This window comes from Amblyraja radiata, chromosome 38, assembly GCF_010909765.2.
Source record: "Amblyraja radiata isolate CabotCenter1 chromosome 38, sAmbRad1.1.pri, whole genome shotgun sequence".
NCBI classification, from domain to species: domain Eukaryota; kingdom Metazoa; phylum Chordata; class Chondrichthyes; order Rajiformes; family Rajidae; genus Amblyraja; species Amblyraja radiata.
The window spans coordinates 14,890,248-14,907,532 of NC_045993.1; the positions used below are offsets into that span (position 1 = coordinate 14,890,248).

General features: G+C 47.8%; 1 protein-coding gene across 1 annotated transcript in view; it reads right to left on the reverse strand.

Annotated features, from left to right (window-relative positions):
* LOC116966846 (alpha-2-macroglobulin-like) overlaps positions 1–17,285 on the reverse strand; it is a 111,449-nt gene that overhangs the window by 71,167 nt on the left and 22,997 nt on the right. The window contains exon 10 of the mRNA XM_033013186.1: positions 4,434–4,497. Within this exon, the coding sequence (XP_032869077.1) occupies positions 4,434–4,497 (64 nt within the window). The remainder of the gene's footprint in view (positions 1–4,433; positions 4,498–17,285) is intronic.

Sequence of the window (17,285 nt, forward strand, 5' to 3'; positions counted from 1 at the left end):
GAATTTTGTGTTATGCAATGAACCGAATTTGATAAAGGGCCTCGAGGTTACTGAGCCATTAGGAGGCAGTGACCATAACATGGTCAGGTTTAATCTACAAGTGGAGAGGGAGAAGAGTAGATCGGAGGTGTCAGTATTGCAGTTGAATAAAGGGGACTATAGGGCTATGAGGGAGGAGCTGGTCAAAGTTGACTGGGCTTGCAGGGATGACAGTGGAACAAAAATGGCAGGTGTTTCGAGGGAATAATACAGAAGGTGCAGGATCAATTCATCCCTAGGAGGAAGAATGATTCCAAGGGGAGAAAGGGACGACCATGGCTGACAAGGTACGTCAGGGACAGTATAAAAATTAAAGCGAAGAAGTACAACGTAGCAAAGATAAGCGGGAAGCAAGAGGATTGGGTAATGTTTAAAGAACAGAAGAAAACCAAAAAGACAATACGGGGAGAAAAGATGAGGTACGAAGGTAAGCTAACCAAGAATATAAAGCAGGATAGTAAAAGCTTATTTAGGTATGTGAAGAAAAAAAAATTAGTTAAGACCAAAGTTGGATCCTTGAAGATGGTGAAAAAGGTGAATTTATTATGGGGAACAAGGAAATGGCAGATGAGTTGAACAGGTACTTTGGATCTGTCTTCACCAAGGAGGACACAAACAATCTTCCTGAAATAGTAGTGGCCAGAGGATCTGGGGTGACAGAGGAACTGAAGGAAATCCACATTAGGCAAGTGTTGGATAGACTAAGGGTCTGAAGAAGGGTTTCGGCCCCAAACGTCGCCTATTTCCTTCGCTCCATAGATGCTGCTGCACCCGCTGAGTTTCTCCAGCATTTTTGTGTACCGTTGGATAGACTGATGGGACTGAAGGCTGATAAATCCCCAGGGCCTCATAGTCTGTACGCCAGGGTACTTAAGGAAGTGGCTCCAGAAATCGTAGATGCATTGGTGATAATTTTCCAATGTTCTATAGACTCAGGATCAGTTCCTGTGGATTGGAGGGAAGCTAATGTTATCCCACTTTTTAAGAAAGGCGGGAGAGAGAAAACGGGGAATTAAAGACCAGTTAGCCTGACATCCGTGGTGGGGAAGATGCTGGAGGCAATTATAAAAGATGAAATAGCCGCACATTTGGATAGCAGTAACAGGATTGGTCTGAGTCAGCATGGATTTACGAAGGGGAAATCATGCTTGACTAATCTTCTGGAATTTCTTGACGATGTAACTAGGAAAATGGACAAGGGAGAGCCAGTGGATGTAAACTACCTGGACTTTCAGAAAGCATTTGATAAGGTCCCACATAGGAGATTAGTGGGCAAAATTAGGGCACATGGTATTGGGGGTAAAATGCTGACATGGATAGAGAAGTGGTTGGCAGACAGGAAACAAAGAGTAGGGATTAACGGGTCCCTTTCAGAATGGCAGGCAGTGACTAGTGGGGTACCGCAAGGCTCAGTGCTGGGACCGCAGCTATTTACAATATACATCAATGATTTGGATGAAGCGAATCAAAGTAACATTAACAAATTTGCAGAAGACACAAAGCTGGGTGGCAGTGTGAACTGTGAGGAGGATGCTATGAGAATGCAGGGTGACTTGGACAGGTTGGGGGAGTGGGCAGATGCATGGCAGATGAAGTTTAATGCGGATAAATGTGAGGTTATCCACTTTGGTAGCAAAAACAAGAAGGCAGTTTACTGGGGGTCCTTGTACACCAGTCTATGAAAGTAAGCATGCAGGTACAGCAGGCAGTGAAGAAAGCGAATGGCATGTTGGCCTTTATAACAAGAGGAATCGAATATAGGAGCAAAGAGGTCCTTCTGCAGTTGTACAGAGCCTTAGTGAGACCACCCCTGGAGTATTGTGAGCAGTTTTGATCCCCTAATTTGAGGGAGGACATTCTTGCTATTGAGGGAGCGCAGCGTAGGTTTACAAGGTTAATTCCAGGGATGGCGGGACTGTCATATGCTGAGAGAATGGAGCAGCTGGGCTTGTACACTCTGGAGGTTTGAGAGGAGATCTCATTGAAACAAATAAGATTGTTAAGGGCTTGGACACGCTAGAGGCAGGAAACATGTTCCCGATGTTGGGGGAGTCCAGAACCAGGAGGCACAGTTTAAGAATAAGGAGTAAGTCATTTAGAATGGAGATGAGGAAACATTTTTTCTCACAGAGAGGTGCGAGTGTGGAATTCACTGCCTCAGAGGGCGGTGGAGGCAGGTTCTCTGGGTGCTTTCGAGAGCTGGATAGGGCTCTTAAAAATAGCGGTCAGGGGATATGGGGGGAAGGCAGGAACGGGGTATTGATTGGGAATGATCAGCCATGATCACATTGAATGGCGTTGCTGGCTCAAAGGGCCAAATGGCCTACTACTGCATCTATTGAAAAAAAAAAAAATTTGGGAGTAGGGGATGGAGTCCTTACAGGAAGCAGGGTGGGAAGAAATGTAGTCTAGATAGCCATCCAACATCTCTTTCCCGTTTCTTCTCCATCGTAGGTAACAGACGACTGACCGACATCTACTACAAACCCACTGACTCCCATGGCTATCTGGACTACAATTCTTCCCACCCTGCTTCATGTAAGGGCTCTATCCCCTACTCCCAATTCCTCCGTCTACACTACATCTACACCCAGGATGAGGTGTTCCAAACTGGGGCATCGGATACGTCCTCATTCTTTAGGGAACGTGGGTTCCCCTCTTCTATTATAGAAGAGGCTCTCACCAGGGTCTCCTCTATATCCCGCATCTCCGCTCACTCCCCATCCCCCTACTCGTAACAAGGACAGAGTCCCCCCCGTCCTCACCTTCCACCCTATCAGCCGTCGCATACAACATATAATCCTCCAACATTTTCGCCACCTCCAAAGGGATCCCACCAGTGGCCACATCTACCCATATCCTCCCCTTTCTGCTTTCTGCAGAGACCGTTCCCTCCGTAACTCCCTGGTCAATTTGTTCCTTCTTTCGTTAGTTTACACCCCATGAACATTGACTTCTCCAATTTAGTCCTTGCTTTCTCCATCCTTCCCCACCCCTTCCCAGCTCTCCCACAAGCCTACTGTCTCCGCCTCTTCCTTTCTCCCCCCCCCCCCCCCTCCACCTATTCCTTCTTTCCATAGATGCTGCCTCACCTGCTGAGTTTCTCCAGCATTTTTATCTACCTGAGGGAGATCACCTTATCACAATATTAAAGATGACATCAGTGATTTGGTTCAAAGGAAGGGCAGAAACCTAATCAGAAAGATCCAAACTGAAAATTTAAGGTAAAAGCACCAAATGTAGGAAGAATTCAGTGGGTGAGGCAGAATCTGTGGAGGGAAGGACAGGTGATGAGAGAGGGATATAGGTGAAATGGGTTGGAGGGGAGAGGAATGAGGGAGATAAAAGGGAAATGTCCTCTCCCATTGATATATCTCTCTTGCTTTACATTGCACTCCTCCTGTTTTCTTATCTGACATCAATCCCAAAGAGTGCACCAGGGACTACACTGGGAGTTACGTCCACGCCGACCAGTGATCCCCCAGAGAGCCAAGCTGGAGCCAGCGCCTCCTCCATGCAGGGCTGGCTGCAAGCCCGGGCCGACACCTCCAGCCACTGCCGGAGAGGGACGGGACACCCGGGAGGGGACAGGGACGGCCCAGCTGCAACCCAGCAGCGCCGGAGACCTGGGCCAGACCCCGATCCCATGCAGCAGCACGATCTTGCTCACTCACCGGATGAAACAAAGGTCTGATAACAGCAAATCAGCTCCCGGCAATGTTTAACCATATAACAATACAGCACGGAAAACAGGCCATCTCGGCCCTTCAAGTCCGTGCCGAACACTTATTTTCCCCTAGTTCCATCTACCTGCACTCAGACCATAACCATCCATTCCTTTCCCGTCCAATTTATTTTTAAATGATAAAATCGAACCTGCCTCCACCACTTCCACTGGAAGCTCATTCCACACAGCTACCACTCTCTGAGTAAAGAAGTTCCCCCTCATGTTACCCCTAAACTTCTGTCCCTTAATTCTCAAGTCATGTCCTCGTTTGAATCTTCCCTACTCTCAATGGGAAAAGCTGATCCACATCAACTCTGTCTATCCCTCTCATCATTTTAAAGACCTCTATCAACTCCCCCCTTAACCTTCTGCGCTCCAAAGAATAAAGAATTATGGCGAGTGCCCGATGACCTGGGCATGCCCAGTCAGAATACCGAACTTGCTTAAAAGCCCGCTGCACGGAACGTGTTAAGAGCTTGCTGCAAGCCAGATAAAATCTCGTGGCGGGCTGGATGAGGCCCGCGGACCATAGTTTGGAGACCCCTACACTATAGGGTTACACAATGCTAACCCAACACCATTTTCCATCTTGACTCCACCTTTTCCTCCCCAGCCTACCCACACTCCACACCCCCCCTCCCCATCCCAGCCCTCCCTCTCCCCATACCGTGCATTCCCCCGACGATGAGGGGGGTGCTCTCCAGGCTGATGATCTTCCCTTTGGCCATGACCTGCGGGGGGAGAGGAGAGACCAAGGCTGAGAGCTCCGTGCCGCAGTGGGGGGTGGGGAGGGGGAGGGGGCAGTGGAGGGGGGGGGGGGGGGAGTGGGGGGAGGGGGAGGGGGCAGTGGGGGAGGGGCAGCGGGAGGTGTCATTTTTAACTGAGGTGTGGAGAGTCTTCTCTCGTGGGGGGGGAGGGAACATTGGGGGGGGTGGAGAGATCAACATAGAACAGTACGGCAGAGGAAAAAGCCCATGGCCCACAGGGTCTGTGCTGAACATGAAGCCAAGACCAACTCTTATATGACTGTACATGGACCATGTGCCTCCATCCCTGCATATCCATGTGCCGATCCAAACGGTTCATCAACACCTCGTTGGTACCTGTTGGTACACATTTGACCTGCACATCACCTGAAACACTATCCGTGAAAAACTTTCTGACTGACCCTGTGCATGCCTCTCACAGTTTAGATGCTTCTGAGTGCCTTCCACCACAGTGAAGAATGCTGTGGTGGATGTTTATGTTAAACTCTATTGTGTATTGTCTGTTCTTTATTTCAATTGTATCGCTGCATGGCAAATTCATTTCACTGTACCTTATTTGGTGCATGTGACAAATAATTTTGTATTGTATTCTATGAGGTCTCCCAACAGTCTCCGTTGTTGCAGAGAAAACAATCCAATCTGTCCAACCTCTCCGTGTAGCTAACACACCCTTATCCGGGCATAGTTGTGTTATCCTCCTCTGCACCCTCTCCAAGGCCTTCACATCTTTCCTGCAACGGGGCGACTGGGACTGCACACAATTCTCTGTATGGCCTAACCAAAGTCCTATAGAGCTGCATCATGACTTCCTGACTCTAATACTCAATGCCCCGATCTGTGAAAGCAAGCGTACCATACACCTTCTTTACCAATCTGTTTGTGTTGCCACTTTCAGGGTGTTATGGACTTGTACCCCAAGATCCCTCTGTACATCAATGCTGTGAAGGGTCATGGCATTAATTGTATCCTACGTTGGTCGTCCCAAAGTGCAACACATCACACTCTAGTTTACAGATACAACGTGGTAAAAGGCCCTTCAGCCCACCGAGTCGGTGCCAACCAATGATCAGCAGTACAAGTTCAAAGTTATCCCAGTTTCACATATTACACACAGGTGGAAATGTATAGAAGCCAATTAACCTACCAACCTGCATGTCTTTGTAATGTGGGAGGAAATTGGAGCAACTGGACGAAAACCACATGGTCACAAGGAGAACGTACCAACTCCGTATAGATAGCACCCGTAATCGGGATCGAACCCAGGTCACTGGCGCTCTAAGGCAGCAACTTCACTGCTGCACCACGATGCCGCTTTTATGCAAATTAAACTCCATCTGCCACTTCACCTATTTCTGTGGCTGATGTACCTACTGACAGCCTTCTGCGACCCCAACAGCCTTGGGGTCATCTGCAGACTTATCAATCAAACTGTTTACGTTTATGTGCAAGTCATTTATATATATATATACTAGACTAAGTAGGACCCGTTGGGTCCCTGCATCACACGGGAGGTCTGGTTCCCCCAACGCAATATTCCACCTCATCACCAATTCCAATATTGGTGGCCAGTGGGGGGCTTTCCGGAGAGCTAATATGGGCGTTGTGGACTGAAGGGACTGGTTTCTAGAGGGCTAGTATGGACATTGTAGGCCAAATGGATTCTTGGGCTGGCGGCTCAGTCACTCAAGCCTGTTGTGCTGACAGCTCACTCACTCACGGCTGGTGGGCTGACAGTTAACTCACGGCTATTCCTTGAAATTCCATTACAAGCAGGGTGCAAAGCCACCTAATTCAAGTGCAGTTTCTTACCACATCAAGCAGGGTGCAAGGCCACCAAATTCAAGTGCAGTTTCAAACCATTTCAAGCAGGGTGTAAGGCCACTAAAGACAGCGAATTGTGAACTCTCCCTCCTCCATCTTGCAGAGACTGAGCCACACCCATATTTCTGGGTTTTATAGTCCCTACCCCCTCCTACCAGAAGGGGCGTGGCCTTCATGGCATGATGGACAGGAGAGAGATTCTGAACATTTTTTAAACACTAATAACTTATTTTTCATCGATGGGAAAAATCCTAGGCACCTGATGAGCGGAGGGGGACTCTGGGTAAGATACCCAAAAATCACAGCCGTACGCGGTAGTGTTTTTCATAAAATCAATATAAAGCGCAAACAGGAAGTGGTCAAGATTAGACTTTAAAATATATAGAAGGCAAGGCAACTTTCATTAGGCAATTAGGCAACACAGCTTTAGCATTTCCAAACCAAAGGCAGCACAGCTTTAGCATTTCCAAACCAAAAGCAACACAGCTTCGGCATTTCCAAACCAAAGGCAACACAGCTTCAGCATTTCCAAACCAAAGGCAACACAGCTTCAGCATTTCCAAACCAAAGGCAACACAGCTTTAGCATTTCCAAACCAAAGGCAACACAGCCTCAGCATTTCCAAACCAAAGGCAACACAGCTTTAGCATTTCCAAACTATATTTTCAAACCCCATTAAGGGCACTGATAGGTCAGTAAAACCACTCAGTTTAGTAAACATGTGTTCAGTGTTATTCACAGCTCAGACTGAGAGACATGACCCTCTCGCTACCCCCATCTTGCAGAGACTGACTGAGGCACTCAACACTTTTGGGTTTTATAGTCCCTCTGGAAGGGGCGTGGCCTTCAGGAGAGAGAATCTCAACATTTTTAAAACATTAATAACTCTTTTATTTTTCATCGTTGGGAAAAATCCTCTTGTCCTGCGCAGCGGAGGGGAACTCTGAGTAAGATGGCCAAAAATCACAGACGTAAATGGCAGCGTATTTTCTAAAATCAATATACAGAACAGGAAGTGGTCAAGATCAGACTTTTAGTAATATAATAATATACTCTGTATCTATCTATATTTAAAACTCTGTGTGTGTGTGTGTGTGTGTTTCTGCCTGTCTTGTGGTTGCCAGCCTGTGGGTGCCAGCCTTTGATTTGTTGCTACGCCAACACCAGACCCACAAACGCCCAGAATTTTCCCATTTTGGTAGAGATTTCACTTTTAATTTTTTCTAGCAAGATGAAAAGTGTCCACAAGTAAAAAAGGTTGTGAACCAGGTTGTGGAAGTGGGACAGGCCCTTCATGTTCTTACTGCACTTGGCAAATATTTTGGCCCAAAGGCAAGTGTGATGATAGAGAGATAGAAACATAGAAAATAGGTGCAGGAGTAGGTCATTCGGCCCTTCGAGCCTGCACCGCCATTCAATATAACCATATAACAATTACAGCCGCCACCACTTCCACTGGAAGCTCATTTCACACAGCTACCACGCTCTGGGTAAAGAAGTTACCCCTCATGTTACCCCTAAACATCTGTCCCTTAATTCTGAAGTCATGTCCTCTTGTTTGAAACTTCCCTACTCTCAATGGAAAAAGCTTATCCACGTCAACTCTGTCTATCCCTCTCATCATTTTAAAGACCTCTATCAAGTCCCCCCTTTATTTCCTATCGCTCCAAAGAATAAAGACCTAACTTGTTCAACCTTTCTCTGTAACTTAGTTGCTGAAACCCAGGCAACATTCTAGTAAATCTCCTCTGTACTCTCTCTATTTTGTTGACATCCTTCCTATAATTAGGCGACCAAAATTGTACACCATACTCCAGAATTGGCCTCACCAATGCCTTGTACAATTTTAACATTACATCCCAACTTCTATACTCAATGCTCTGATTTATAAAGGCCAGCACACCAAAAGCTTTCTTTACCACCCTATCTACTCGATCCCGATCATGGCTAATCATCCAACTCAGTATCCTGTACTCCATACCCCCTGATCCCTTTAGCCACAAGGGCCACATCTAACTCCCTCTTGGCCAATGAACTGGCCTCAACTACCTTCTGTGTCAGAGAATTCCAGAGATTCACCACTCTCTGTGTGAAAAATGTTTTCCTCATCTCGGTCCTAAAAGATTTCCCCCTTATCCTTAAACTGTGACCCCTTGTTCTGGACTTCCCCAACATTGGGAACAATCTTCCTGCATCTAGCCTGTCCAACCCCTTAAGAATTTTGTAAGTTTCCATAAGATCCCCCCTCAATCTTCTAAATTCTAGCGAGTACAAGCCGAGTCTATCCAGTCTTTCTTCATATGAAAGTCCTGACATCCCAGGAATCAGTCTGGTGAACCTTCTCTGTATTCCCTCTATGGCAAGAATGTCTTTCCTCAGATTAGGAGACCAAAACTGTACGCAATACTCCAGGTGTGGTCTCACCAAGACCCTGTACAACTGCAGTAGAACCTCAGGGTCTTGGTGTGACCACACTTGGAGTATTGCGTACAATTTGGCTTGAAGTTAAAAGGCACTCCTGCAAATGGTGGTTTAGGTGCTTTGAGTAACTTCCTGATTGCACCGTATATTGATTTTAGATAAAATGCTACCACTTATGGCTGTGATTTTTGGCCATCTTACTCAGTCCCCCTCCGCTCAGCAGGTGCAGAGGATTCTTCCCATCAATGAAAAATAAAAGTGTTATTAGTGTTTAAAAAATGTTGAGAATCACTCTCCTGTCAATTACGCCATGAAGGCCACACCTTTTCCGGTCGGAGGGGGGAGGGGTTATAAAACCCGGAAGTGTGGGTGTGGCTCAGTCTCTGCACGATGGGGGAGGGAGAGGTCACGACTCTGTCTGAGCTGTGAATCAACTGAACGCACTGAATGTCTACTGAACTGTGAGTTTGGTGTTTTGTGTGGTTTTATGGTTTCACCCATATAACCATATAACAATTTCAGCACGGAAACAGGCCATCTCGACCCTTCTAGTCCGTGCCGAACACGTATTCTCCCCTAGTCCCATATACCTGCGCTCAGACCATAACCCTCCATTCCTTTCCCGTCCATATAACTATCCAATTTATTTTTAAATGATAAAAACGAACCTGCCTCCACCACCTTCACTGGAAGCTCATTCCACACAGCCACCACTCTCTGAGTAAAGAATTCCCCCTCATGTTACCCCTAAACTTCTGTTCCTTAATTCTGAAGTCATGTCCCCTTGTTTGAATCTTCCCTACTCTCAGTGGGAAAAGCTTATCCACGTCAACTCTGTCTATCCCTCTCATCATTTTAAAGACCTCTATCAAGTCCCCCCTTAACCTTCTGCGCTCCAAAAAATAAAGCCCTAACTTGTTCAACCTTTCTCTGTAACTTAGTTGCTGAAACCCAGGCAACATTCTAGTAAATCTCCTCTGTACTCTCTGTATTTTGTTGACATCCTTCCTATAATTAGGCGACCAAAATTGTACCCCATACTCCAGAATTGGCCTCACTAATGCCTTGTACCCTGCTTGAAATGGTATGAAACTGCATTTGAATGTGGTGGCCTTGCACCGTGCATGAAATGGTATCAAACCATCCGGAGGAGGCGCTGTCCTGAATGGCTGCCTGTCCTGCAACTGTCCGTCTTTTCCCCTTCTTTTTTATTATTTTTAGTACGTTGAGTGTGTAGTCAGGGGGCCTAATCTTTTTATGTGTGGGGGGTGGTGGGGGGGAAGGGGGAAACTGCTTTTCGAGTCCCTACCTGGTCGGAAGGGTTGCCTTCCTCCGAGCAGCGACTTCGACCTGTCCTTGCGGCCTACCAGCGGGTCCTGGAGCGACGTTTCCCTGAGGGGACCTGGCCAGAACATCGGCTTTGGCGGCGGCGCAGAACAGCGGCTTTGGCGGCGGCGCAGCGCTGGAGCGCTATTGCGGAGCGGGCGATGCCTTTCCTGGGTCGCCGCACTGGAACTCCAGTATGCTGGGACTGCCGATAAGAACATTGTGGAGCCGCGGTTCTGTGGAGCGGCCAGCTGCGACGCTGAACTTTACATCCCGGAGCCTGGGATCTCTCGCCGAGATCGCCAGTGTGTGGAGCTCCGTCCGGCGCGGTCTGTTGACTTGGAAGCCGCGGTCTCCGGTGGGAAGGCGGTCGTTCCTGGCACCCCAAGCCGCTGGGGGTTCTCCCGACGCCGGAGTACCATCACCCGGCGAGAACATCGGGCGCCGTGGCAGCGACTGTGGAGGCCTCAATAGGCCCGACTTTGGGTGGACAAGAGGATGGGGACTCGACTTTGTGCCTTCCCCCACAGTGGGAACCACTGTGGGGGGATGTTTTGTGTTGAACTTCTTTTTGAATACTATGTTGTATTTTTATTAGTGTGCTGCAAGGACATCAGAATTTCCCCTGAATAAGGGGATTAATAAAGTTTAATCTAATCTAATCTAAACTGCATTTGAATTTGGTGGCCTTGCACGCTGCTTGAAATGGTATGAAACTGCACTTGAATTTGGTGGCCTTGCACCCTGCTGAAAGTGGTATGAAGTTGCACTTGAATTTCGTGGCCTTGGATCCAGCTTGAAGTGGTATGAAACTGCACTTGAATTTGGTGGCCTTGCACCCTGCTTGAAGTGGTTGGGAACGGCACTTGAATTCGGTGGCCCTGCACCCTGCTTGAAGTGGTCGGAAACTGCACTTGAATTTGGTGGCCTTGCACCCTGCCAGAAGTATTAAGAAACTGCACTTGAATTTGGTGGCCTTGCACTCTGCTAGAAATGGTAGGGAAATGGATTTGAATTTCATGGCCTTGCACCCTGCTTGAAATGGAATTTCAAGGAATAGCCATGAGTCAACTGCCAGCCCACCAGCCGTGAGTGAGCTGCCAGCACATCAGGCTTGAGGGACTGAGCTGCCACCCCAGAAAGCCCCCCCACTGGCCACCAATATTGGAATTGGTGGAGAGGTGGAATATTGCGTTCTTGTGATATATCCACTGTGAATGAACCAGCTCTGAATCCATACTACTTAGTCACTATGAATTTGTACATCTTTTTCTGGATCAACCAAACATGAGGGACCTTCTCAAAAGCCTTACTAAAATCCATGTACGCAACATCTACTGCCCTACCTTCATCTATCTCCTTTGTCACCACCTCAAAAAACTCAATCAAGTTCATGAGACATGACCTGCTACATACAAAGTTGTGCTAGCTATCCCCATACTTAGCCCATTCTCTTCCAAATGGGAGTAAATCCTATCTCGAATAATTCTCTCCAATAGTTTCCCTACCACTGATGTGAGGCTCACCAGCCTATAGTTCCCTGGATTCTCTCTACTTCTTAAACAAAGGAACAACATTGACCACTCTCAAGACCTCTGGGACCTCACCTGTGGCTAGAGAAGAAACAAAGATCCTCATCAAGGCCCCCACAACCTCTTCTCTTGCCTCCCTCGATAACCTGGGGTAGATCCCATCAGTCCCAGGGGACTTATCCGCCTTAATGTTCTTCAAGAGCCTCCGCACCACCTCCTCAATCTCAAGCCCAAGCATATTTGTATTCTCCACACTGATTGTGCTGTACTCCAAGGCCTTCTCCTCAGTGAATATAGATACAAAGTACTCATTTAATACCTCACCTACATCCCCCAACTCTATGGATTTCCACCTTTATACTTGATGGGTCCTACCTTCTCCCAGGTCACCCTACTGTTTTGAACATAGTTAAAAAAGCCTTGGTATTTTCCTTAATCTGGCTCGTCAATGACATGGCTCTTCTAATCGCCCACTTGAGTTCTTTCCTACAAGCCTTATATTCCTCATAAGCCCCATCCGATGCCACCCCCTTAAACCTGACATTCGCTTCCTTTTCCTACCCGATCAACTTTACAACCTCCTTGGTCATCCATGGTTCCTATACCTTGCCGTCCATACCCCCTCTTCCTTACTGGAACATGCTGATCCTACACTTTGATCAGCTGGCCTTTAAATAACTACCAATCTTCCCTCCTGAGCTCCTGCCTAATGACATTGCAATCTGTTTTGCCCCAATTAAGTACCTTCCCCCCAACATCCAGACCTGTCCCAAATCAAAACTATTTATGGAGGTTGGGTCACTATCTCCAAAATGCTCTTCCACCATAACACCAGTCACCTGACCAGGCTCATTTCTCAACACAAGGTCCAGTATAGTCCCTCCTCGAGGCGGACTATTTAAGGAAACTGTTTAAGGAAACCTTATTGCATACACCTAACAAATTCTGCCCGTCTAATCTTCTTGTCCTGATTAAGTCCCAGTAAATATTGGAGAAGTTAGTCACCCACTACAACCCTGTGGTTCTTGCCTCCTTACATAATCTGTCTACTTGTGTGATGCTCTATCTCCCACTAGAGTTGGGTGGCCTATAATATATTCCCAGAGTAATTGCTCCTTTCTTCTTTATGGGCTCTAACCATTCCACCTCAGCAGTACAACTCCTCCACCTCTTGTTCCTCCCTCTCGATCACGTCTGAAACATCGAAACCCCAAAACATTGAGCTGCTGGTCACGACCCTCCCACAACCACGTTTCCACAATGGCTAGAGAAGAAACAAAGGACATCCTAGTCCCAAGCACCGCCCTACATCCAACGGCTTTCTCCACGACTCCTTGCATTGAAATAAACACATTTCAGCCCATGAGCGTCACCTCACCTTCACCGCTCCCTGCCTGTTCCTCCATAAGACTTTCTGGTCAGAACCTGGTCAGATAGGGTGGTAAAGAAAGCTTTTGGTGTGCTGGCCTTTATAAATCAGAGCATTGAGTATAGAAGTTGGGATGTAATGTTAAAATTGTACAAGGCATTGGTGAGGCCAATTCTGGAGTATGGTGTATAATTTTGGTCGCCAAATTATAGGAAAGATGTCAACAAAATAGAGAGAGTACAGAGGTGATTTCCTAGAATGTTGCCTGCGTTTCAGCAACTAAGTTACAGAGAAAGGTTGAACAAGTTAGGTCTTTATTCTTTGGAGCGATAGGAAATAAAGGGGGGACTTGATAGAGGTCTTTAAAATGATGAGAGGGATAGACAGAGTTGACGTGGATAAGCTTTTTCCATTGAGAGTAGGGAAGATTCAAACAAGAGGACATGACTTCAGAATTAAGGGACAGATGTTTAGGGGTAACATGAGGGGTAACTTCTTTACCCAGAGCGTGGTAGCTGTGTGGAATGAGCTTCCAGTGGAAGTGGTGGAGGCAGGTTCGATTTTATCATTTAAAAATAAATTGGATCGGTATATGGATGGGAAAGGAATGGAGGGTTATGGTCTGAGTGCAGGTAGATGGGACTAGGGGAAAATAAGTGTTCGGCATGGACTTGTAGGGCCGAGATGGCCTGTTTCCGTGCTGTAATTGTTATATGGTTATAATATTCTGCAGCGTGACTTCTATGTTTCTAAGTGCATCCAGGTACAGCTCCTGAAGGACCGTGTTGGGGAACTGGAGAAGCAAGTGGATGACCTCAGGTTTGTCCGAAAGTCCTACAGTAAGATTGTTACACCTAAGGTACTAGAAGAGAGGTGTGAAAGGGAATCATGGAATGCAAACGTCCCCGGGAGTTGTACCTCTTGTGAACAGGTTCACCCCCTTAGAAGCTGTCGGGACAGAAGACGTTATTACACTGAGCGGCGGACTGGCTTGTGAATCACAAAGGGCTGTTGAGCCAAAAACAAAGAGGCCAGCATCAGGCAACGTCATTGTAGTTGGAGACTCCATTGTGAGAGGTACGGACAGGGGTTTCTGCGGGAACAGACGGGATGCGAGGATGGTGTGCTGCCTTCCTGGTGCCAGGATCCAGGATGTCACAGAGTGCAGAAAATCCTCAAGGGCGAAGGTGAACAGCCGGCAGTGGTAGTGCATGTGGGCAGAAATGATGTCGGAAAGAAGGGGATGAATATTCTGCAGCGTGACTTTAGAGAGCTCGGAAAAATGCTGAAAAGCAGGACCTCCAGGGTTGTTATCTCCGGTTTGCTTCCAGTTCCACTTCGTGCAGGCGAGAGCGGGAACAGGGAGATACGGGACCTGGATGTGTGGCTGAGGAACTGGTGCACGGGGCAGGGATTTAGATTCTTAGATCACTGGGATCTGTTTTGGAGTAAGGGGGAACTGTACAAAAGGGGCGGATTGCATCTTAACAGGTGGGGGACCAGCATTCTGGCAGGCAGGTTTGCCACTGCTACACGGGTGGTTTTAAACTGAATAAGGGGGTGGGGTGTCAAATGGGGTAGTCGAGGATGGAGTTAAAGATTGTAAAGGGATGGTTAATGACCCCTGAATTAACGGGAATGGAAGCTCACAAAGGGATAGGAGAGTATGGCCAAGTGTAATAGGGGTCGATGTGAAAGGTGAGATGCGTAAGGAATTAAAAGTATTGTATATGAATGCGCGAAGTATAAGAAGTAAAGTAGATGAGCTTGAGGCTCAGTTACAGGTTGGTAGATATACATTGTGGGGATTACTGAGACGTGGCTGCAGGAGGATCGGGCCTGGGAACTTAATATTCAGGGTTATACATCCTATAGAAAGGACAGGCAGGTGGGCAGAGGAGGGGGGTAGCTCTGCTGGTGAGGGGTGGAATTCAGTCCCTTGTGAGGGGAGACATGGGGACTGACGAGGTAGAATCACTGTGGATTGAGTTGAAGAATTGTAAAGGCAAGAAGACACTAATTGGTGTTATTTACAGACCCCCAAATAGTAGCCCGGGTGTAGGGTGTAAGTTGCAGCAGGAGTTAAAACTGGCATGTAGCAAAGGTAATGCCACTGTGGTGATGGGGGATTTCAATATGCAGGTAGACTGGGAAAATCAGGTTGGTTCAGGACCCCAAGAAAGAGAGTTTGTAGAATGCCTTTGAGATGGATTCTTAGAGCAGCTTGTAATGGAGCCGACCAGAGAAAAGGCAATTCTGGATTTAGTGTTGTCCAATGAACCAGAAATGATAAGAGAAACATAGAAAATAGGTGCAAGAGTAGGCCATTCGGCCCTTCGAGCCTGCACCGCCATTCAAAATGATCATGGCTGATCATCCAACTCAGTATCCCATCCCTGCCTTCTCTCCATACCCCCTGATCTCTTTAGCCACAAGGGCTCCCTCTTAAATATAGCCAATGAACTGGCCTCAACTACCTTCTGTGGCAGAGAATTCCAGAGATTCACCACTCTCTGTGTAAAAAATGATTTTCTCATCTCGGTCCTAAAAGGCTTCCCTCTTATCCTTAAACTGTGACCCCTAGTTCTGGACTTCCCCAACATCGGGAATAATCTTCCTGCATCTAGCCTGTCCAACCCCTTAAGAATTTTGAACGTTTCTATAAGATCCCCCCTCAATCTTGTGGAGGAGCCATCTTGGTGAACGGCTGCTAGCCAAGCAGCCGTCTGTTTTAAATTCGTTTTTTTAATAGTTTTTAGTGAGTCCTGTTTTTTTGTTTGTAGGGAATATGGTCTTTTAATGTGGGGGGTAGGTGTAACTTTATTTCTAGGTCCCTACCTGGTCGGTGTGGCAGCCTTTTCTCCGGGCTGCCCGTCGACCCGTCCTAGTGGCCTACCAGCGGGCTTGGAGCGCCGTTCCCTGGCGGGGACCGCCCAGCACCTCGGCGGCAGCACAGCGCTGGAGCGGAACGGAGTGGAGCGGGCGATGCCTTACCTGGGTCGCCGCGCTGGAACGACGCGCTGGTCCGCCGAGAGCAACATCTCCGGGCTGCGGGTCTGCGGAGCGGAGAGGCGGCGTGCGGAGTGGCGGCGTGCGGAGAGGCGGCAGTGCCGAGAGGCGGCAGTGCGGAGAGGCGGCAGTGCGGAGTGGCGGCGTACGGAGAGGCGGCAGTGCGAAGAGGCGGCGCCGACTTTTTCATCGGGAGCCTGGAAGCTCCAAACCGGCGCGGCCTTGCCGGCTTCGGCAGCCGCGGGCTCCAGCCAGGAAGCGGCCGTTCCAGGTGGCCCAGCTGCCGAAAGGACTCTCCCGACGCCGGGGCAAGACAACCCGGTGAGAACGGCCAGGGACATCGGGCCTCCGTAGAGGCAATTGCGGTGGCCTCAATAGGCCTGACTTTGGGGTGAACATGGTGTGGGGACTGGACATTGTGCCTTCCCCCACAGTGCTATCCACTGTGGGGGGATGATTTTTTTGTCTAATTGTAGTCCTGTAGGTCTGTGACCAAGATGGCTGCCGTGAAGAGAGAGTGGACGCTGGCGCGCTTTGGCTGCCGCTGCTCTCTCTTCACACTGTATTTTTGATTTTCTGTTTTTGGATTGAATTCTGTTTTTAATTTGTGTCTCTGTGATGTCTTTATTACTTGTTATATTCCGATTATATGTTTTTATTCCGATTACTATGTAAGGTGTCCTTGAGATGTCTGAAAGGCGCCCATTAAATAAAATTTATTATTATTATTATTAATCTTCTAAAATCTAGCGAGTACAAGCCGAGTCTATCCAGTCTTTCTTCATATGAAAGTCTTGCCATCCCAGAAATCAGTCTGGTGAACCTTCTCTGTACTCCCTCTATGGCAAGAATGTCTTTCCTCAGATTAGGAGACCAAAACTGTACGCAATACACCAGGTGTGGTCTCACCAAGACCCTGCACAACTGCAGTAGAACCTCCCTGCTCTTATACTCAAATCCTTTTGCTATGAATGCTGACATACCATTTGCTTTCTTCACTGCCTGCTGCACCTGCATGCCTACTTTCAATCACTGGTGTACCATGACACTCAGGTCTCGTTGCATCTCCCCTTTTCCTAATCGACCACCATTCAGATAATAGTCTGCTTTCCTGTTTTTGCCACCAAAGTGGATAACCTCACATTTATCCACATTATACTGCATCTGCCATGCATTTGCCCACTCACCCAACCTATCCAAGTCACCTTGCAGCTTCCTAGCATCCTCCTCACAGCTAACACTGCCCCCCAGCTTCGTGTCATCCGCAAACATGG